Raw genomic sequence first — 23735 nt, 5'->3', positions numbered from 1 at the left:
ACAAGTATCTGTTGACATGCTCCTTAACATGGATATTATGTTAGGGAGCCTTTTAGCAAACTCCAAATTATTCTGCCACAGTCCCTTTTCTGTGGTGGGTCAGGGCTGTCTGAAGCCATTATTGGTAATGAATGTGGAGTCCTACTTTAAAAGGTTCAGGCATGTAAAGTCACCTAAAGCTGACTAATGGAATCCTGCTGACACTGAATGCCAGGGGCTTTTACCACATCCCAGAATGGCATTTTTGGAAATTTACACTACAGACATAATGAACTATAAATGTAAACTTGGGAATGTAGCCTCCCACACAGTAGCTCTGAGTTATTAATAGATATGGAACATTCAGTGTGCTGCAAAATGATAAATTGCACAAGCCCATTGTGTGGTTTCAGCAACACGTCTGTTACTTGGGAGTCATTTGCACAATAATAGCTAAGAATTGAGACCTGCATCTTTGTATTTCTGCAGCATGGGTGCAGTTGTTAAAGAAGCAGCTGTGAAAACACGTGTGGAGCGTTTGTTGGAGGTTCTAAATATTCTGAGTTTGTTAGCGCTACAACACTTTGTGCCCTGGGAGATGGGCCTCTTCAGCAGGTTCACAGGTCACGCAACAGCGTGCAGAGTGGCCATTGTGCTTTGTCATTTCACAGGTGACTCACATCATTACACTCGAGCATGCTGGAGGTAGAGCACTCGGAGATGCTTGCAGCATTCAAAATGCATGATTTTCAGCCTAGTGCAAACAAATCGCTTTAAAAGATCAGTTTAATCTATTTCGAGCTGTTATTATGAGCTAGGAGAGTTGTTCAGATAAAGAGACTGAAACAGGGTTAACATCAGAGTGTTGGACAACTCTTCACATACTTTACCCAGCGTGAGAGCTGTCAACTTTATTATTTGTTTTTACGACACAGTGTGCATATGATTTACAATGCAGACCACTAAAATAATGGTCAGGGGGTGAATTACTGCGAGCCAAACTGCCTGGAATTTTGCAGTGATATAATGTGGTGCATTTAAAACATATCTGCGGGGAAATATCAGTCACAGAAGTCATCAATGTCATCGCTGTTTGTGTTGAAAGGTTGAGGGCGCAAGGCTGCTTCAATCTCTGAGTTGCTGTCATCTGATTCAGCCCAGAGAGCTACACAGAAAGGTACAGGGAAAAGAATATAAGATTACAGTATTAGAGCAAAATGTTTACCCTGCCATACTTCACATGAAGTGTAACCTTTTACTTTGTCTAGATGGTTTCCTAATCCAGTCAATTCCACACTCTCTTAATAAGCATTCCAAGATTTGGACGCACGGACGCTCAAGCTCACCTTGAACGGGATTTCACAATGAAAATATTAGCATTCTACCTTTTTCCCCCGAAAAAGCATTTACAGAGAAATTTAATTAAACCGATGATGTCCCTGTGACTCAAAATTTACAATAATTTCATACATGTTAAATCATCTACCTCTTTATGGTGATTTGTTCGGTGTAATTAACCTTTTTTGACACTGTGTCTTTACACACAAATGGTTTTGTCTATACTCACCTTTTGACTGTAGAGCAGAATGAGCCTTTGAGTTAGTCGTCTCTTTCCTGGAAACACAAAGACAGTTATTAGCCTTGTAAAGTTATTAACTTGGGATTTCTTTGAAAAAGAGCCGTTATTTCTCACCAAAAATAGCTAAAAAGGAAAAAGGCAGACAGACAGACAGACAGCACAGCGGAGGGAACTTCCTTGACTCCTGTTCTAATTGTGCCAAAGGACTTCCACAAGCCCCTCTTTATTCAAAAATAGTCCAAAGGCAGGGTTGCCAGGTTCCCATAGCTCTGATGATATCGCTATGTAAATGTGTGACCTCCGAAAAGGCTTTGATCTATCTCAATGCATATGCAATAAGGCCCCCCCGCTCCACTTTTAAAGGCCTCCTCTTTAATTTACATCATCACAGAGCCTATTCAAAACCCCACAATATAGCCCCATCATCTCCCAGGTTAGCATACATATCCATATGGCTTATTTGTTTGGCCCTTCTACATCGGAGCTGTGTTGATGCTTTTCTGGGAAATAGGAAGAAAAAAGATGCAGAGCTTAAAGCAGATGAGCTCTAGCGAACACTGTTGTGGTGCTGTGTTCCTCCATCTGCATCAATGCAAACCCATGACCTCTCTGATTGTCATCCTCTCAATCACCCTCATCTCCTCATCTCCCTCAGCTAAGTCTTGGCACATGTGACTGTACATTGAGTATAAGGACCAAATTACTCTGGCTGCGATCCAACTGCTCTTCTCTAAACTATATATTGCTGCTTTGCACCACTCAAGGCAGAAATAGAGAGAAAGGATGCAGCTCCCATTACTAACTGTGAACAGATTGCTCGATGCTCAAAGCAATGTACCATACAGCCAGTATAATAATCACAATTTAACCTTTATGCAGTATTTACATGCTGAATGATCTTCCTACAGAACATTTGGATGATTCTTGCGTCTGTTCAGGCAGGATATTGAACCTCAGCCGTTTAAAATGCTAGCATATCAAAGCAGAGGATGAGCACGGAAAGCAGTGCCAAAAATTGAAAAGAAAGCAAAGACACAATGACGGATAATCAGCCAATCTGCTTGCAAGCTGAAGGTGCACTGCATCTAAGGATGTTCTCTTTTGTTGTAACAGAGCACTTTGTCTGCCAAAATATGTGTGTGTTTTGGTAAAGTCTTGTGAAATACACACAATATGGTCTATGGAGGGTGGTGCAGATGGAGTCCAAAACTAAGATTCTGCCATGTTTAAGAACAGTCAGTGTGAGCAGAGTCATTACCTACTGAACACACTGGACTGACAGATGAACACACAGAAAATGATTTCTATGAAAGGACATAAAATCATAATCATATACTAGTTTTTGCGATTGGTAGGTAAAACTGGATGTGTGACTCATAAACACTTCAATATACACGGGACATTATGAGCATGACTTTAAAATAAAGTGAGTATAAAATAAAACAGCCTTTGTATGTTCAAAAGTTACAAAACCATGTTAAAACTACGGCACAAAAACCAGAATATGTTGACCGATTTTGGTCAGTTACTTAACAGGTGTATGTATTTATATATATATATATATAAAAAAAAAAAGACATCTAGCAGGTATCCACATTCAGCTTTTTAAACTGAACAAGAGATAAAGTACAGATGTTGAAGCACTGAAACTAAACCATGGGGACCAGTGCATCCATTTACAACTGTTAGGCAACAGATCTCGCACAGACCCTGCAGCAGCAAAGATACAGCAATGATCTATACGATTACTTCCTCTCCTTTGCCAGAGTAATAGCTGCTATGGAGAGTAAATTAGGCTTTTCTTTTCTTGAACTTCCCCCCGGGATGGGAATGGTCTATCAGCTGTTCCACTTCAGTGAGGGACAGGACTGATTTCAAGACAGGGCTATTACCATAGAGAGCCCAGCCTGGATCTGACCCCACCAATCTAATATTCCGTTTTCATAAACATTTATGCCAGTTCATCTTCTGCTGAGTTTCCCTTAATTGAGGCAATGATCTGAATATGTAAGACTGGGGTGGCCAGTGTTTTACAAGCTCTGGTAGACAGAGGTGAATATAATGTGGAAAATGATGCAAATTACAGCTATTGTAATGTCCTCTTTTTTTCCAATGCCTCACTCAGTCTCTTTCTCTGGCCTTTGCAATTGTTTCATATTGTTGTTTATCTCAGATTTTATATGCATAGCTGAGTCCAAAATAACCTTAGAAATTATAGGATGAGTTCTAGACACATCACACAACTGGAATTTGGATGAAAATGATGATAGTTTCAGTCATGTCCATGTATTTGCTTAATCAAACCTCTTGTTTCGTCAGTTTGCACCACACTGGTTTTCTCTGAGCTTAGTTAGAGCTCCCACATTTACATAGTCTGAAATCATATTGAAATCAGGTGGTCAAAATACTAGTTATGTTTGCTGGTAATGCAGTGACATACAATGCTCGAACACCAATTACTTTAATACAAACTAGGACAATCGTGTAACCACATGTCTCAGGCACACTGTTTGCACAAAAGCATGGAATTGTTACCTTTAGGAATGGTGAAAAGGTAAGTGTTTCTTTAAGAATAACACAATGATTACTCATCTCACTGAAATCTAAGGTACTCCAGTCGCAGTTAAGTCCTTTTCAGACTATTCTCAGCATTATTAGATCTAGTGTAGTTCTCTTAATTTTTCTTCTTTGTGACGTTTTGCTTTGTTCGCTCCTGAGAGCAGCATTCTGATTTTGCTTCGCCACATCTTTTATGACAGCCTTAGGTATCTCTGCTGTGGAACAAATAAACAAAAACTACTTCAGCAGACTCATGACAAATACAAGTGTGGTCAGTTGAGATGACCATATTCAATTGTGTCGAGACAGACCTGTTCAGCTGAAATAACACTGTAAAAAAGCATTTTTATGTGTTCGTTAAAGCTGCACAGAAATAAAAAAAAAGGCTGCAATCAAACATTTGTATTGGGTTTACTCTGACGTCCAGTTTATAAGAAAGCATTGTTGTTCCAGGATTGTAGAGATATATTGATTATCTGATAGCACATTGACAAAGGAAACTATATGGAACATATTGTCCCTTCAAACTGCACTTTTAAGTAATTCCCAAGTAAGACTAGAATATATTTCTTGGTGCCACTGAAGACACATTTGACTTATAATCCTACAGTCACATTAGGGAGTGTGAGGACCATCAGAGAAAATAATGCTTACCAAGCATTTAATACTGCCTTGCACACCCATAGCCAGAAAACTGCTTTTATTTACACTGGCTTTTTTTAAGCTGCTGCCACCCACACACAAATGCTAATAGCACAATAGCACTTTTGCGCAGCGGTGCTTGTCTAAAGGTAAAGGCAGACCCATCACCTCATCATTCCCATCAACTCCTACTCCCATCCCAGCTATGACCCCGCAGAAACATTGTTTAGGCTTCGTTTAGATGTACTCCACCAGGCCTGAATGGTAGCAGGATATAGCCCTCAGTGGGGGCAAACAGTGAGAGGCAACTGTGAGTGCACTGTGAGTGGGCACTCTTTAACGTGTGAGTGCTCTCTGCTGGCAATGAGTGAGTACTGCAACTCCCAGGATGAGGTATTTTGCCAATGATTTCGATCCTCCTGACTGGTGGCAGTCTAGCGGAGCAAGGGATGGCTGAAGCACAGATCATTCATGTCATGTTACATTTTTTTTTTTTGTGCATCATAACCTATGTTAGACTAACATTTGATGGCTTGTCCAACACATCAGCGTCTAAAGAATGTGGAGAAAACATTTATATATAATATAATATGAATCAATCCAACAAAATAACAAGAAATTAAATACAAATAAATAAAATTAATATACAAATAAATTTGTCTATGAAAGGCTTACAGCTGTTAACGTTTATTTGAGGGAAGTGATGTTTGCATAGTTTTGCTGTTTAGATTTTGCACTGACATGTGAAAATTAAATTAAAATCATTAACACATTTTTATAGAGCACATCAGACCTTTGTTACTGGTTTGAGGCAGCCAATGTAGGACAGTGACCTCCTCTGGTTGGAGCCTCTAAATGCTGCCTTCCTCTACAGTCACTGTCTTGGCCTGGTTGCAATGTTATCAAAATTAAAGTAGACTGATATATCTGATATATCCTCAAATGTGAAAAAAAAAAAACAACAGTATTAAATTTGTTGGTTGTTTTTGGGAGAATATCTTCTCCAAAACAAATATTGATAGGATTTAAAGCTGCCACATGCCTGACTGTGCACCTACTGCCAAACATCTGACACTGCGCATGATTCTATTGTCTGTTCAATTGCATTACACGTTTTCCTTCACTCACTGTTGGATTTTATAACAGGAAACCTCCATCTTTCACTACCTCTTTGTCTCTTTCTGTCTCTCTGTCTCCCTCTATCTCCCACTCTCTCTTTCTATGTCCCCTCCCCTCCGGTCCTTTTTCTCAGCTCATGTCCCCCTCACCCCGCCATCCCTCCTCCCAGTGAGCTGTCAAAGATCCACACACATCGCCTCCCCACCAGAGAGAGAGAGAGCTTCTGATTTTGACACACTGAGTGATTTGAGGTCGAATGCTTGAGCACATCCTGTTGTCCAAGGCAAAGCAGTAAACCACTAATTGTTGAGTCAAGGTTTTTGTCAAGCAGGCACTAGGCACAACAATCATCACACCAGCTGATGGCTGCCGTATTTTGTGCGTGTGTGTTTGTGTGTATGTGCACATGTGTTTAAGCATTAGGGGGGGGGGGGAATAAAAAGGTATTAAAAAAACCCAAATAAAAATAAGAAAGGAGTGGCATCTGAAATGCCTACAGTAGAAAGGAGCACAATGATTCTTTGCACGAGAGGAAGCAGTGGCATGCACTCGCATACAAAGGGGAACAAGTGGTCTTTACATGGAGTGCAGCTGCTTATTAAGACTCACTCCTTCGTGCATTATTCTTTTCATCCCCACTCAACCACAAAGTGATTTTACTTTGCCACTCACAAAGACAGCAAAAGATTTCTAATGGACAAATCAGTCGCTTCCCCACGAGTTATAATACAATAAACAGCACATTCTATAAAAGTATCTGACTGAAAAACACTGTGTGGGAGAGAGCAAGGAGGAAAGAGGGAGAAAAAAAAAGAATATGAAAGACCTCAATTCTCTCGAACACCATAATAGTGAAATGAGCACATATAAATGTGTTAAGAGTATCTCTTTGCATCTTGTATAGACTGCATGTATTTAATCTGTAAAGCTTATTAAGGCCCTAGTCATTGCTATGCAAAGCAGCACCCAGTGCTTTTCTCTCGCTTTTCAGCCGAGTGCAGTGTTTGGCCAATAGGACTGGCCCCCCGCCTCTCATTCTGCATTCATAACATGCAACATTTGCACAATGTATCTCTCAAAGGCCCTGAATAGAAGGCCTTAATACTCATGTAAACAACTGCAAACCAATTACTTAATGAATCGGGCCCACACATAATGAGGAGCCTCACAAAGGGCTATAAATGCATTTTTTGCACCAAAGCCTCTGCTTTAAACTACAATCCCTCTGCTGTAGTCTAGGCTTAACTGGCAAATCATAATTATTGTCTAAGACAACAGAGAGAAAGCCATTTTTGTATTTTGAGTCCAGCTCCATCCTCCTTTTGATGTCACTCATCAGCTCGCTGACAAAATAAAGCAAATAATTAACAAGTAGAATGGAAGGAGGAGGGGGCTGAGGGGGGGTACAGGAAGGCAGAGAGGAACAGGGGCAAAGAGATGGAGAAAGGGCAAGGGAGCGACAGACAGCGAGACACAGAGGGAGTAAGGAGAGAAGCAAGGCAAGAGCATGCTGCAGTGTTATGTTTCTGCTTAAGTGCAGGGCTTCTAGACCACTTGTGGAAGCAATAAAGCGCAAGAAGTGACTGTGGTAAGTGGAATGCTTAAATCTGAGCGTCCAGGAGAAACAAAGAAAAGACAGGGGAAATGGTTGTGTGGCCAAAGAAAGGAAGGCTAATAGCTCCTGGTCATACTTCCTCCCTATCACTAGTGAGGTTGGAGTGTCAGGCATACATAACTACCCATTTGTCCAATTTTAGTTATGTACACAACTTGTCTCTCATCACTGCTCGCGACATTCTCTGTTTCTGTCTAATTTTTTGTTCTGCAGATTTTGTTTAATCACATATATTGCGGGCTTCCCATGCACATTAATGACGAGGAGACAGGCACCATCTGAGAGGGTCTGGACCCGAAATTGGCTCATGTTTATTAAAGAGGGTGGTCACTGGGGCTGGCAGTGGCAGACATCAGCAGCTATGAGGACCACAATAGGGCCAGCCCATTAGGCCCTTCCCTGGGCTAATAGGCAGGCTGGGAGTGCCTGCTTGCCAGGCCAGGGAGATACAGACTTCAGCCCTTGTGTCAGCATGGTGCCCAGTAATCACATGAAATCAGAGAAGATTATTCCTCATAACGTTTACCCAGCCATTACAACAACCCAAATGGGTTCGCAGTGAAGAGGTGCTCTGAGGACCCGACATGCAATTGCAGATTTGATGAAGTCGTGTTGATATTCAAATGTAACCGTGATGGTGTTAGCTTTCACCAAGCTATTTATCATTAGATCTTCTTTTCCAACCCACTTAGGGCTCTGATTTGAGAAGCATAAATGCGCTTCAAGGGTGAAAAATGAAAGGACATTTGTCCTTGTCAACACTTGAGCCCCCTTCTTCCAAAACAGTTGTCACTGATTCTCTTCTTGACATGATCTGTTTGCATTGTGACAACAAGCCTGAAGACAGTGAGATTACGACTTCAAATTATTTTTGTGGTAGCTGTTTTGCTTTTGATTTCTAAAACCTGGCTGAACCTAGCAAACAGTGAGTGAGAGGGGCTTTAGGGGCCTTTTGTCTTTGTAAGCGAGTTAATGGGTGGCGCCCCCTTGATCTTATGGAAATGAACAGGGAATTATGAGAGCGGCCATGCAAATGTACATCAACCACTTTGGTGTCTGGTGGCCCATTTCCTGTGGCCCGTTGAATAATAACAATGTTCTTACCGAGGGTAAGGGTCTTGATGTGAGGAGCGTTTGGCCCTCCCCAGGTCCACTTCATGGCCATGATTTATTCCTTAAAAGAGCAAACAGGGCTAGATAAAACCATTTGATTTGGACATCTCATCACAAGCTAATCTACAATGCACATTGATATAGAAACATATGGTAAGGCTTATGAAAAGCTAAGACTGAATATCTCAACTGTGATGTTGGGGTCTGTTGATGAAAATGCTTGGACTAATAGCCGTAGTTAGGCTTACATCTATGCACACAACTAATGTGATTTTTCTGTGTGTGTGTGTGTGTGTATGTGTGTTGTGAGAACATATGGCCAGTGTTGACTGATGGTTAGGCTCCAGTTGTTCTCTACTTGCCTGGCAGAGTGGACCGCATCTCTTACCTGAGAGCCCATCGTCCTCCTCCTCCACCTCCTCTTCAGAACTCTGCAACCTTTCCTGCATGGCTGATTGTTTAAGTAACTGATATGCTTTTGTCTCTGGTTGGGGACACACACACAAATATATACACAGGCACGCACGCACAGGCATGCATGCACACACACACACACAGACACACACAAAGTCGCTGTCAAATATTTGCTTAAAACCCAGGTTTCCAACTTTCAGGGGTTTCTGTGTTTGATGAGACAACACGCTCCAGTAGCTGAGACTTTTGGTCTCACTGCTGAACGGAGTGGGTGAAAACACTGTGCTCAATCAGCTAAGCTGTTGATTCTAGCCGACAGTATGTAGTAACAGTTGCCATGAGACAGCAATCAGCATCTCACTTTATCTCAGCATCCCCTACCTGGAAGGCAATGATTGATTTTTTTGTTTTAAAAACACTCATAATTAGTTTCTGGCACACTAAAGTAGGTGTCATATTTGAAAGGATCACAGAAACTGTGCTGGCAAGAATCAACAGTGCAGAAGTGCAAAGCAAATGGGCTGTTGTCTCTAATAATGTTGCTAAAACACACATAGCAAATCAAAGGATAGAGCAGAATTGTGATCTTGAATGACGAAGTCCTACCATTTTAACTTGGTTTTATAATAAAAGTGTCACTTTTAATCACTTTCTAAAAACCACATGGCATTTAGAGAGCGTGGCAATCTCCAGTGTTATTCCACCCACAGCACTTTATTCATCCACTGCTTTTACATGTATTCTAAAAAAACCCCACTGGATACACAGAAACACATGTCTTGGCAATTACTATCAGTTCCAAGGTCATGGCATTTGATTCTGACATTGATGTCTCTCACCACAGCAAGCCCCTTTCCTTGAAAAATCTTTAGTCATGTTTTTTTGCCTGGTTATGGCTCTTTTGATTAAGTGTAGCGATTCGAAACTGGACTTATTTTGCTGGCTGTGCACCTTAGGGATGCAGACACATGAATCACCCCGTAGGAAATCTGATAGCCAAGGGTAATATAGGATCGCTTTACATTTCAGAGGTGTAGCTTAGGGATGGGCACACCAACTGCTTCCAGGATGCCTTCACATCTACTATTTTTCAAGTCCAGCCTTGCCGGTGCATTGTTTAGAGGATAATGAGAGCCGATGACAGATCTCTTGCGCTTCCCACCCTGGCGTCTTGACAATTAAAGCAGTCACATTATGCCAGTCCAGCAAATTATCAATTTTGCCAGAATGCCTCAGACCAGGCTGAAAACATAGCTAGTGTTTTCTCGGAGATAATTAGAGAAAACTAGCACAGCTCTTCAGGTGGGACTTTGACCCTGGATTCACCTTGATCATTCTGGCTCAGCCATTGCGTAAAAGAGCCCATTATTCACTGCAGTGGGAAGAAAACAAACCACAACATAAGGACAGTGTGAATGCTGAGGCACCGGCGATGCCTTTTTACCTCTAATAGGAACACTTTCCACAGGGCTTTCGTCCTGGCTGTCCTCTTCAGTACTTTGTAGTTCTGTAAGAAAGGGAACTGCATAGTGAGAAGCAGTGGCAGGGAGGAAGGGAGTTTAGGGATAGAAATGGGAATGGGGGGTCTTTCTTTAGCTCTGAATAGAAGGCTGTATGAAAACTGGGCTGTGGTGGGGATTTACAAAAAAGCTCTATGGTGAAATTGATTTCTTTCATAAAAGGAAAGTTTTAGTTCTCTGCAGAGGTGGTTTGTAAAAAATAGCAGTAGTCTACATTTGTTCCTATTAATGGTACTGTTATATATTACTGCGCAAAGACAGACTTAACTCAGTGTGGAATGTTTTGGGCGTTTGTGGGAATCTGCTGGGAACAAAACCAACATACTTGCTGTAGAGGGAGTTTTTGATTGTTCGAAACTGTTGCTAATACCCAACACCCAGCATTGAAATATTGAATTATAATCATAATCTGCCCATTTCAAATCATACAAATAATCTTCAGTAACCTTGGATCTGTTGCTTTTGTACCAGCCTGGTGGGCTGCACATCACTGTCAGCCAGGAGAGAAGGAGGACCACACGAAGACAAGTCACTCTCGTCCTCTGCTGAGGGCCACTCCTCACTGGACCGGGACACAAGTGTCCTCAGCAGCACTTTGGCCTGCAAGCAGCACAAATTAAAACCACACTCTTAATTGTTCCCATTTTGTGAAGGAAGTGTAAAATTGAACTCTCGCCGATTAGGCAAGTCATTTACTTTGGCCATGGCTGCTCGCACAGAGGTGCAGCTGTAGTGCGTGTTCAAATGCCAAGAGAAAATAACTTCAAATTCTCTCACTCGTTTAACTAAAAAAAGATTATTTCGCACACTTTCGCTCTCGCTCTCCCTCTCAATCACACTTTTTTCCCCCCTCCCTCTCTTCTCATCCATGAGATTAGAGAAACGCCTAAAGAATGCAATCACCCTGGCGTTAATGTGCAACACGTTCCAGATATCTCCCCTCTTGGCTGAGAGAATTGAGACAAACTGCTCTCTTCCTCCCTCTCCAGCTCATTTTTTATCTCTGGGGAGATGAGGATACACAATTAAGAGGAGCTGTTCCGGGAGATGAGGAGCAGGGAGATGCCATACACCGATTTCCTTTCTCTCCTTTTTCCCTCCCCCATATCAAATCCTGCCATCATCATCTCTCTTTTGTGATCAAAGACTGCCTCTCAGCCTCAGATGGCCATTTGCTACTTTTAATGAGCACTAATATGGAGGGGATGATCAGGAGGATTTTGACAGTGACAAACTTTAAGTACATTGTAAGTTGTTATCAGTGGGTCGCAGTGAGCATTGACAATGTACATGCTTTCATTTTCTGAGAGGGGAAGAGAGGCAAACACATGCCAATCTGAGCGTGCCACTTGGTATTTGATGCTGCTGCACAATAAAAATTGTCTTGATCCTTGTCCCCGATATCTGTCTTTGTTCTTTTTTTAGATTTAGTCAAATGTACCGTGGGTTGAGGGCTCTCGCAGACCCACTGCATTTTAAATATCAATGAATGCAACTGTCAGCACTTGAATATTCAAAGGGCCTCTTTGAGTGTGTGCATGCGAGCTGCATGCTCCCATTTGTCGGGCTAGCCAGGCTGTGTGGCATTACGTGAATGGAAATTTCTGTTTGCTCTTGTGCGTGGAGAGTAAGCTGTTGTATGAGAGGACAGAGAGGAGAAAGACAGAGAGAGAGAGAGAGAGAGAGAAATAAAGGGAGAGATGGAGAAATGGATGGAGGGAGAAAGAAATAGATGGAGTAGATGGAGTGAGGGAGATAAAGGGAGAGAAAGATTTTCACTCAGGCTTTTCCTGATGCACTTGGACACAATGATGTAGATGGCAGTGCCTCTCGTCCTTTTGTCAGTTCATATTTTCAAGAGGCTCTACAGTCTCCCTCTTTGCCTCTCTCATTGCATCGGAGACACTGGAGCAAGATCTCTGCGCCCCCCCCCCCCCACCGCAAGATGAGTCCACAAAAATGAATAACACAAAAACCTGCACGTATATATGATCATTTTTGCAGATTGGTACATAAGGGTGGAATTCCTTACCCGTCTCTTGACATTATCTTCTGACTCTGAGTGTGAATATTAGTTGTTACTTTCTTTCTTTGTTTAATTGAGCATGATCTGCACAAGGTCAATGAGTGGGAAATTTAAAATAATCCTGTCCGGTGTGGAGAAGGCCCAAATGGCTCCGTCATTCAATTGGGCCAAGTTGATGGCTATACTTTTGGCTAATGCCAAATTAAAAGCAAGTGTTTCTCAGATGAATACGCCGCATGAGATGAAAGAAGCCAAGCAGAGGCTGTAATTTGCGATTAGCGCATGGGTCAGGGTTTCCCTTCAGTCTAGGTCAACGTGTGGAGCAATCTGATGAGTAGGCAGTCACGACTTGGTTTCAAACACCAGACACAAAAAGGGCTCTCAATACTAACTCCAGCTCTCTTATAAAAAACATGCAAAGAAATGAAAACACTAGCCTTTTTGAAAAGAAGAAAAAAAAAAAGAAGCTATTGTACTCTTGTAGTCATATGTGTGTGTAAATGTCTGCTCACTTTTGGGACTGAGTGCCAGTGAATGCGAGTGTGTAACCTCCTATTTGTGTGGCAGTGTATGTGCCTCCAACGCTACCTGGTGGCTGTAGGTGGCATGGCGCTCCAGCAGCAGCGGCGTGAACAGCTGGACCAAGTGCTCAGTGCTGAGGACACGGCGCTCCTTGAGCAGGAGGGCGTGCTTGAACCAGCGATCCCACAGTCGAGCGGCATCAGGAGGGAGGCTGGCACTGTGGTGAGGGTAGAGTTGGGATTGGTGGGAGAGAAACAGAGGTTTTCTTCTTGTGATAGCTTACAAGTTTAAACATTATGTGAAAAAGTCACAGTATAATATATTTTTCATGCTATTTTTTTCATGAACCACTCTCAAAAGGATGCTCGCTAGTCCTTTTTAAAACATTTCAGAACATACATGATTATTTAATTCCAGTTAACGATAAACAGACACAGGCAGTGATATATAATACTGGTTGAAAACAGGATAAAAAGGTCAAAGTGCCAATAGGCATCTCCACAGGGAAGAGACAGGCACGGCTAGATGTGTTTCTTTGGATTGAGTGTATAGCAGGGAAGGTCTCAGTGAAATCAATAGTGTAGTGAAGCAGAGCATGGATTTGGCTCAGAGTATAACTACTCATTATCCAAAGGACTGGAAGTCAAAGATAGGGCATTTTAATTTACTCATGACATTCACCCATGCAGTGTTACCGCACTAGGTGACACAAAAGATGACCTTTACATTTGCGGACAAGAGAGACCATATCGAATGGTAGTGTGAAACATCTCAGCGACTGTTGTAAGTGCGTGACCCCTCCCCCACTGCCTGGTCAAAAACAAAATGCACAGGCAGCTATCCACTCTTTGTCTGAATAAGTCTGCTCACTGTCTCCAGTACAAAAGACAGGTCTACTGAAGGTGTATCGGTAGCTTTCAGAGCTTTGATATTTGTGCCCTGAATTATTCCATGATAGTGCTATTTATTATAAGAGTTGAAGATGTCATTATGTGCACAAAACACACTCTATAGTACACTACACCACACCACACGTCAAACAATTTTTTTTTATAGAACCTTTTTGACAGCATCTCAGAAATTGCAGCTTGTTACAACCCTAAAAAAACGGCAAACTTATACTGTGAGTTAAGAAAGAAAAACACTTCATGACTAGTAAAGCTTTTTACACATATGATCAAACCCGATTATGCCATTGTAGTTCTTTTTGCAATCCCACAATCAAAAGTTTCATTAAGTAGAAAAGTGGAAATAAACACATCAATAATAAAAACACACTGATATTGGTCTTTAATGTTGGATTCACACAGAAACCAGGAGCCTTACCTTATTTCATTAGGCTCAGTGCTGGACTGGTGAGCACTCACTAGATCCTGTGGTAGCAGGCAGCCCTTTGCTGTGCTCCATGACAACCTCTGAAGCTCATGAAGGATGACTGCTCCACATGCTTCAAGGTCCTCGTCATTCAAGCCCGCTCCACCGTTACAAAGGCTGCCCAATATATAGAGAGCAGTCAGCTATTGCCATGGAGCCCTGGGCTCAGCCCAGTGTCAGAAGCACATGGAGCACGCCCGACAGCTGCTGACACTTCACACACACACACACACTCCCATAGACACAGTATATCATAATCATACACATCAACGCACACGCACACATGCTCACATAATATCACAACAAGACTTAACATTACACCGAGGGCCATGACACAAGATGGCCACTCTCTTTGATGTTGAAGATGTTGTTGACAACATTTACAGCACTCGTGTTTATACAGATGGGGATGCATCTATACAGGGTTAAAAAAAAAAAAAAGAAGCAGAACGCTTTCTTTTGCCAGACATTTATAAGTACTTTACTACAAGAACTCCAATTGTGGTAAATTAATCATGCTATGAAATATAAAAGGCTTATGAAAAATAAGCCCAGTCTAATAAAACAAATTCCCCATCCTCCATCTCTCTGACACCCAATAACAATTCAACAGGGTGGTTACTAGAACAATCCCATGCATTTGAAAACCCCTCGGAAACAAAGACACGTGCATGTCGGAGATGACACTTCAACTAAAGTGAGAGCACTTGGCAGAAGGAAAATGTGTTTTCCTCATCTGAACAAACTGCTCCATGCCTGTTAAATAAATATAGGCATCATTTGATTTAGACATGCAGAGATAAGATGTTAAAGTTTGAAGAAAGACAGGAGGGCCCCTACCTGATGATTCTGTTGAGTTGTGTTCCATCAATTGAAGAATGCCCATACACATTGGTCTGTTTACCATTGAGTCGCCCTTCGATGTTGTCTAGCAGATTAAAGAGCCCTTCCTGGGAGAGACTAAAAAACATTGTCCATTAATGTGGTGAAAGGAAAGGATCCAAAAATCCATGATACATTTTTCCAGGCAATTTCCTTGAGGCACTCAAGGACTGCTGGAGGAATCTGATCATTAGAATGCTACCGCCACGAAACAGGACTTCAGCAGTTCAAAGTTCGTCTGCTGATGATGCCACAAGTAATGAACCCTTGCATTCAAAACTAGATACGTTATATACAGTTAAACAGCAAAATAACCTTCTTTATGAATATGTAATAATCATAAAAATCTGTAGCATCACCACCACTTCACATTAAGGTCTAAGGAAAAAGGTTCCAAAAAAAGGGGCCTCGAGATGATTTCTTTTGGTGAGAGATTTACACTTTAATCTGGTCCTGTGTGAAGCTGCAAAATGAGAAATGGATGCCTAATGCATGTGGATATTGGGAATCCATCTCTTTCTTGAGCATTAAGCTCTGGGTGGCCCTCATTGAATTCTCCCAGAAACCCCAAGCCGAGAGATCCTGAGCCCCCCTACATAAAAGGGGCAAAAAAGAATTTATGACAATCTGTAATGGGCTCCTGGGTTAGGGGTCAGCAAACAATTGCTCCCTCTTTTTTGCAGGTTGTTTCCTGGTAACATCCTGATTAAGCTGGCAGCTTGAATTATATCCATGACATTCTGTAGTGTGCAATCCGTCTGTGCTAAGTCCTCTTCAGTGTGGCTGAAGTAGCATAGGCAAAAGCCCTATCTTTTTTCTCTCTCCCTTATAGTCAGCATGGGCCTTGAAATAGTCATCTTTCTCTTTCCACTTTATTTGTCAATGCTCTTCAAAAAGAGACCTTTAGAGAGGGAATTAGTTGTGTTTTTCTGCAAACCTCTCTTTCTCTCATTGTATTGTTGGCAGCTTTCATGTCAAGGTCTCCAACCTCACTTTAGCTGCTGCTGTTGTCCGCGTGTCAACATCATCAGGAGCATATTGTTAGCTCGGAGGAAGAGGTCAGCCTCTCTGCAGCGATATTGCTCGACAGTGTACAGTACTGACTCTAGGGCTGATTTAGCACATGGAATGGCTTCACTGTTGAGTGATTGGTGTCAGACGAACCTCGTCGTGCTGGCACGGACAGCAAATATAACACAGAAAGGAATGGAAAGGTATACCACAAGTAATAACAACAACATTGAGTGCAGGGACTGCCTCAGTGACTAAATTCAGGATATGTCCCACCACACTGTGAGCTTACAGTTTACAAAGTACTATGTGACAATGTGCAATAATTGTGGTGTGTTTGTGAAATGATATTGCAAAACATTAATGTTATTTTTGAGCCTGTATGTTTTACATTCTACCTCTAGACCTGCACTGGATTTTTAAGAACGCAACTTTAATTGTATGGTATGCTGTCACCAATCTGGCAGAACCATCATGTAGGTCAGGGACAACACATTTGAGAACAGGACACAGTGAAGCCATTATGATGAGTCTCAAAATAAATATATAAATAAATAAAAAAACCTGGAGGATATTTCAGTCATATACTCTCACTAACCCCAGCAATGCTGGAAGAGAAATATAATGGGATAATCTAATGAATTGCCCAGACTTGTTTTTCCTGACTGTGAGCTGAATGCACGGAGCGATATAAACTCTAACCTTAAGAGAGAGAGAAAAAGAGAGAGAAACAGAGGGAGAGGATAGAGACTGGATGCTCTTGGAGCTTTACATCAAAGCCTCTGGTTTTCTCCTCATACACAGAAACCCTCCGTGTTAACAATGAAAGCTGCAGCCCCCACCATCATCTCCTCCGCAAGGGCTAACTGCAGTTCCTCTTGAGGTCACGCAATAAACAGTATAGTAGACCACACAAAAACACAGCCACGCACAAATAAACATGCTACAGTCTCTGAGAGAAAATGAAATACTTCACACTACTTTTGATACATGTAGTGACTTTTTTTTTTTTAATTAAGCACAGTAGATGAAATACTTGTCATTACAGTAAATTAATGTGTTTGTTTTAAATAGCAATATTGTGAGTATATGGCATATAAAAATAAGGCATATAATAGTAAACAAGCATAATGTCCATAAACCAAAGACAAAAGAATTAAACACTGGGCCTTTCTTCTGCTTTTTCAAGAGCATAAGAGGTCCTGTGCATAAAATAACCTATATTGCTGGGAAAATGTAGAGGCTCTGGGTGCAAACATTCACATGGGATTTTCTGTGGCTCTAACCCCATCCAAAATGATCCTTCAACTCAGAGGCCATCATCACGCCAAGGATTTGTGGCAGTAAGTGCTGTCCACATGCCCACCCTCCAGAACACTCTATGGTGCCACAAATTTCCTCCTCCATTGGGGACTTCCTGAGGTCTCTCAAGCAGAAAATTGCTCTGTTACAGCATTATCTTGGATTATGGCAATATTGTTGGTGACAGGTCCTGAGCTCTCCCTATAAGATGCATCACTGCCACCACCGCAGCTGCCGCTGAGCTACAGAGAGCACGGTAGCATGGACCGTGACTCCCACAATCCTCTGTCAGCCCCTGATGTGATGGTGGCAAGGACTGTGCGGGGTCTTCACCAGCTTCTATCATTAACAGCCGTCTGTTGTTCAGCATGGCTATGCAGAACTTTCTCCTTTCTCTGCTTGCATAGCTTTAAATGCTGGAAATAAATACTGACTGCCTTACATATGTTTTGAAGAAGAGCATGTGCCATAAATTGATCAAACTGTTAGTGTTTTTCTCCATCGATGGACTGAATTCCAGACAACAAAGACATATATACTGTACCTTTCCAAGGTCATCACAGGAGCTGAGGATTCATGGTTTAATTGTGCTGCGTTCTTGGACCCATCAGAGTGGAGGGATGATTCAGGACTGTGCTGATTGTGATCATCACCCTCTCCAGAAGTGGCATTCCTCTCAGGTGCCACAAGCTCTGGTAGATCCTCTTCCAGCTCAGATTGTGTCAGAGAAATGGACAGGTCACTTGCACTGCTCTCTGACAACTGCACATCAGAGCTTGGCGTGCTGATGCTCTCACACCTACCTGAATTAAAAACAGCAACACAGCATCACTTGGCTTATTTTAAATAGAATAAGGTGCTGTCAACTACCAATTTCAGAAAGATAACAAAAAGATGTTCCAATGTTATAAGCAAAGAGTAACACTGCACACCTGATGTATCTTCAGCTTCTTTTCCATGAGAGGTTTCAGGCATCAAATGGCTGAGACCTCTCTCTCCATCTTCCATTAAGGGTGGCTGATGAGCCACTTCTTGGGAGTCAGCGTGTTCTGCAGGGGAATTCTTAGCCTCCACGGGCCTACTGCTGCTGGGTGACATATTCTTTTCGGGCCCCATTAAGGTCATCAGAGGTGACAGTTCATGTTCATCATCACTTCCAAAAGGCACATTGCCAGCTGCGCCTGTTAAGGCACGAACAGATGGGAGCACTGCCATCATTCTTTCATGTTTGTCACTCAAATTACAACCGCCAGGGGAATCGTTTGAGCCTGAAATGTCATCTGATAAATGTGCTCGGTTGCTGGCGGCATCCTCTCCGCCAACTCTGAAGTCCTTCAAAAGGCCACTTGGTAGACGTTCGCGGGAGTGCATGCTGCGATTGGGTGAACGATGCAATGCTTGGTGTGAGTGTACACTTGTGGTGCCAGCTTCAGCGTCAGACCCTCTGGAGGTCTGGTGGTCCATAAAAATTACTTTTGGTGGTTGTGTATAATCCTCAGCGGGGTGAAAGAGGGAGCAGTCCGGGTGCTGCCTATGGACAGCTTCAACCTGCAAATATGGGGGGAAAACTATGAAAAATAGTATTTACATATAATATTAAAACACTTTTAATTACCTAATAAAAATAATATTTTCCTAGAATTTCCATACAATTCTTTAAAATTACTTGCTTAGATTAATTTGAAAGGAATTCAACTCAAGTATGTTAACTATCCACTTTACAATTTTGAATAAGTGTAGCTTATTTGGGCCAAGGTTAGAATTCTTTTCACAGCATCTTTCAGAAGAATGTCTCGGGATCAATGTTTTAACTTTTCATCTTATTAGAAATCCTTTAGACAAGTTTTGATTCATGTCTGCAATGTCACCAAGGGGAGGGAGAGAGTGAAGCAAAAAAGCCTCCCTCCAAACATAATAACAAAAAGCATGGCTTCTGTTTCTTTTCTGATAAGCGTCTTAAATACTAAACAGTTAGCTGCTTAATAACATTCACTGTAAACCATGCAGCCTGCCCAGCAGATCCACAAAGTAGGTAAAAAAAGAGGAAAAGTTAATTTCTTGGCTGAGTGATTCCATCGGTAGCTGCAGGGCAAAGTAGAAAGTGTTTCACTAAAGTAGCAATTGATTCTTCTATCAATCTGCGGCACGCGTGTGCTCTTCCAAGGAATGTATTAAATATGAAAATCATATCCCGTTATCATCTGTCTCCAGCTTTCAGCCCGGTAAGCTTCCCTTAATGAATGCTGCAGCCTGAGGGACATGCACACTGCCAGCCAATGGCTTGTATGCATAATGGAGTGACGGTACCATTTTGCTCATTACAATATCGACAGCCTGATGGGGGTTTTGCACACAGTTACAAGTGACTGCTCTAGACAGCATGCTCCAAGTTATTATGAGATGTCTTAGACATTTCATCTAAAAGAGCTTTAACTGCTTTAAGTGAAGGGAGAAAGCAGCTATGGGCTTGAACTACATCGCTTGTACAGATGCACCAGCTAGGATTAGACACCTGTGCTATTACAGATACACAGTTTAAATGTAGACTCCTCTACAGATTTACCAGGCATAATGTCTACTTTCCTTTGTTATTCTAAACCTGAAAACACAGCTTGATAGAACTAAGATTTGCATAAACCTTGTAAACATTTCAAAAAAGAAGGATCCAACTTAAAAAAAAAAAAACAAGTACCATTTTTCAACCACACAAAAATATATATAACACACACACAACAGAGATCACACAATACACAGAAGATATCACATGTGTAAAGTACATAATGTACAATTACATTACTTGGAACATAAACGATACTAGTAATACTAGTAGTTTAATATTATCACCTTTGCTGCGTCAAGCTTTTGCTCCGTTTGTTTTCTTGCTTGCATATGTCTGGAAATCTTTTTGAAAAAGTCAGCCTGTAAGAGATGTAAAGATACACAGAGATAAGGATAGATGGATAGATGGATAGATGGATAGATGGATAGATAGATAGATAGATAGATAGATAGATAGATGACTGACAAACTGAGTAAATGTCTGTTATAATGCTTTGATAGTTTGATGTTATTATTGTCTGCATACGGTGTAACAGCAGAAGGTAAGAAAGCAAAAGTGGCAGCATCAATCATTAGTCAGTCACAAAGGGTTTTCCCAAGTGAGTGTCCTCTGTGCAGCTGCTGACACCCTTAAACATGTATCTTACCGGCCAGACTAAATGCCTTAATCCCAACTCCATGAGAAAAAAAGTCTAATTTCCTCACACTAGCTTCAACATTTCATACCTTTTGATCAAAACAATAGCAGTTTACCAAAGCTTATAATAAAGACAGCTTTCATAATTGTTCGTGTACGCAACTCAGCATGTGTATGTGTAACTTCGCTTTAATCACTGCCTATTTAAGATCTGATGTTTTCATTTTATGACAAACATCACAGTTACCCAGAAAAATCAGGGTGACTTCACACGGTGGAAACAAAGAGCTACAGGAAAACCCAAATAACAACAAACATGTAGGACTCATAAAGCATCAAGAGGAAATAAACCAACTGCTTGAGGGGAGAGAATGACTAAACCTCTGGAGCACTTCAGAGTCTCTATATTGGGCAATTAACTCAGCCAGCCATAATTAGCCAATTTTGTTAATTTGATATTAAGCTGTCAAGCACTGTCGTTGAGTTTTAAGTGATAATCTGACAGGCTCATTGTTTTCTCCCTCATTCATTTGCTTGTCATGATAAATTGCACAGTTTGAGTGTTTACTATTGTCACATCAATTGCAAATAAATGTGTCTCCTCTCTGTTAAAATGACAGCACAGAATTAATGCATATGTATATAAACATGCTTCATTTATAAACATACACCCCTCAGAACAGAATCTATTTAGTTGTAGGTCTGTAAGTTTATTGTTCTCATTCTAACGTCACAGAACCTTTAGTGACCTGTTACGAGTGTTTTTCTAAAGACAGTATTCCGAAATTAATGCAATTATTACATTTGATTTAAAAAAGAAAATGAAAAAGTACAATCGTCTAAACCTGGATCAACCTCAGTGTGCAAAGTGTTTGTTCAGATTGCTTTGAATATAACTCCATAATGAGGAAAATCGACTCCACTGAACAAATGAAACTGTGTGTATGTGTGTGTGTGTGTGTTATACCTTTTGTTGTTGCAGGGGGCCATGGTCAGGACTATATTCCTTCATGCTAATTTCTATGCACTCCACATCTCTCAGAAGCTCAAGGTTTCTCATTTTCGCTCGTGCTTCCCTGTCACAGATTTCCTTGAGATAACTGCGCAGTTTGGAACACTTTATCTGTGAGCTGAAGGCAGTGGAGAACTATTATTCCAAAGAAATATTATCTAGGACCATTGTCAAAAAATAAGAGCTAGACATTTCACAAGAAAAGGTTAAGCACAATATGTTTTGAATTTAAATTTCATTTTCAATTTTCCTATTAACTTCAGCCTTGCTGTTTTTCCTTGATCGGTTAATATTTATGATAGTCAATTTACAGTGAAAACGGACGGCTCTGCTTACTTTCAAAGGTGCATATTTCTTTCAACACACTTGAGTGCAAGTGAGACATTTTTTATTGAGCAAAAGAATTCAGATTACAATAAATGCCAGAACTTTCTCTGTAGTTTTTCCAATTTAAAATACCTTTACAGTTTGTACATTATGTATACTGATTACATTTTTTTTTGGTAAATGTGCAGGACTAATTAAATACAAATTACTCACTTACAATACACATGGGGAGAACTCTGATTGAACATCTCATATCAAAGTTAACGTTTAATATATGATAGTGAAGGGATATCAACAAAGTAAGGTAAACTCTTTTTTGATATACAGTATTCTTTAAGTTATAACTTACATCCTTTTATCAGACCTGGAGTAAGTAAACAGTTCCCTCTCCAGCTCCAGCCTCCGTTTCTCCCTGCACACACACAAGTCAGAGGAACTGTCACCCACACGGACCACTGCAGCATCTCGGTGTGCTAACCTAGGCTAATTATCAGCTATATGGACCATTACCAGCTTTCAATGCGTAACTTTGAACTAGCTACATATAATTAGCTACATACACAAAGCAAGAGCATTAACATTAGCTTCATGAGAACTTTGGCTAGTGTGCGGACACTAATGTTTCACAGTTAACTAACGTTAGCGTTACATCAGGTTAGCTATCACTCATCTAGCTTAACTACAACCACAGCATCACTGTTGTGCTAAACAGGCTAATGAACCATAGCTAACGCTAACTCGCATCTCCGTCTTCGTTAGCTAAGCAGCTAGCTTGTTATCTCGCTGTGGCAAGCGGCAGGAGGAGGCTACCAGGCGGCAAAGATCAGAACTCAAGTCCGCGGTCTCCACCGGGCCCTGTCCCCGTTAACAGATAAAGAGGGTAACCTCACCTTTTATGCATGTTTTGCTGAATCGATGTTATCTTTACATAATACCGGTCCTCGCTGCGAGCCATGCTTGCCATTTTCGCCCGCTTTGGCACTACTGCAGAGCACCGAGACGAGGAGGAAGAGGAGGGGGAGGAGGGTGTCTGGTGTTTACGGTGGTTACCATGACCACCGTTTCCCAGAAATCCCTGCTGATAAACACAGAGAGCACGTGGTGCAAGCACGGGCGCGAGCTCCCTACAGTACTGTTCATTTACCAAACTAACCGCAGGCCAACAGGCTAAAACTGTGCTGTTACTAAAGTAATGTAAAGGTAAGAAAAGCTGTAGTTTTTAGTATAAGTATTTATTGAAACGCAGATCCCCTTTTAGTGTAGATAAAAGTGTTATCGCTCACATACACACGTGCTTACGTGCCATTTCTTGTTTACCAGGATAAACTTGATTTACACGAAATCAAAACAAATTAAAATGGAGTTTACTTCATACTTTCAGGATGAAATAGGACCTCGTAGTTCAGAAAACCCTACTATTTGCTGGCAAAAAAAAAATGTCTGCAACCTGACTGGGCTGAATGCCAGCCATCAAAAAGCTTTCTTTGTCTTTATTTGATAAGCTTTCCCTTCTCTATCAGATACAGATTGATGTCCCATTTAC

The 23735-nt window shown here is 41.4% G+C and overlaps 1 protein-coding gene across 1 annotated transcript; it reads right to left on the bottom strand.

Moving 5' to 3' along the window:
• Positions 1–876: 876 nt before the first annotated feature.
• kiz (kizuna centrosomal protein) lies at positions 877–23200 on the bottom strand. The gene is made up of 15 exons (XM_070842643.1): positions 23083–23200; positions 22542–22604; positions 21821–21983; positions 20502–20576; positions 18590–19205; positions 18202–18460; positions 15303–15422; positions 14415–14579; positions 13155–13305; positions 10987–11140; positions 10465–10527; positions 8995–9090; positions 8598–8667; positions 1547–1593; positions 877–1144 (listed from the first exon to the last, which is right to left on the bottom strand). Exons 1-15 carry the CDS (start codon positions 23154–23156, stop codon positions 1041–1043), a joined length of 2220 nt encoding a protein of 739 aa, XP_070698744.1. The 5' UTR covers positions 23157–23200; the 3' UTR covers positions 877–1040.
• Between the last annotated feature and the right edge of the window lie 535 nt (positions 23201–23735).

The sequence above is a fragment of the Pempheris klunzingeri genome, chromosome 13 (assembly GCF_042242105.1).
Source record: "Pempheris klunzingeri isolate RE-2024b chromosome 13, fPemKlu1.hap1, whole genome shotgun sequence".
Classification (NCBI taxonomy): Eukaryota; Metazoa; Chordata; class Actinopteri; order Acropomatiformes; family Pempheridae; genus Pempheris; species Pempheris klunzingeri.
Note: the sequence above shows the minus strand (reverse complement) of the source record. Positions and strands in the feature narration are given on the sequence as shown.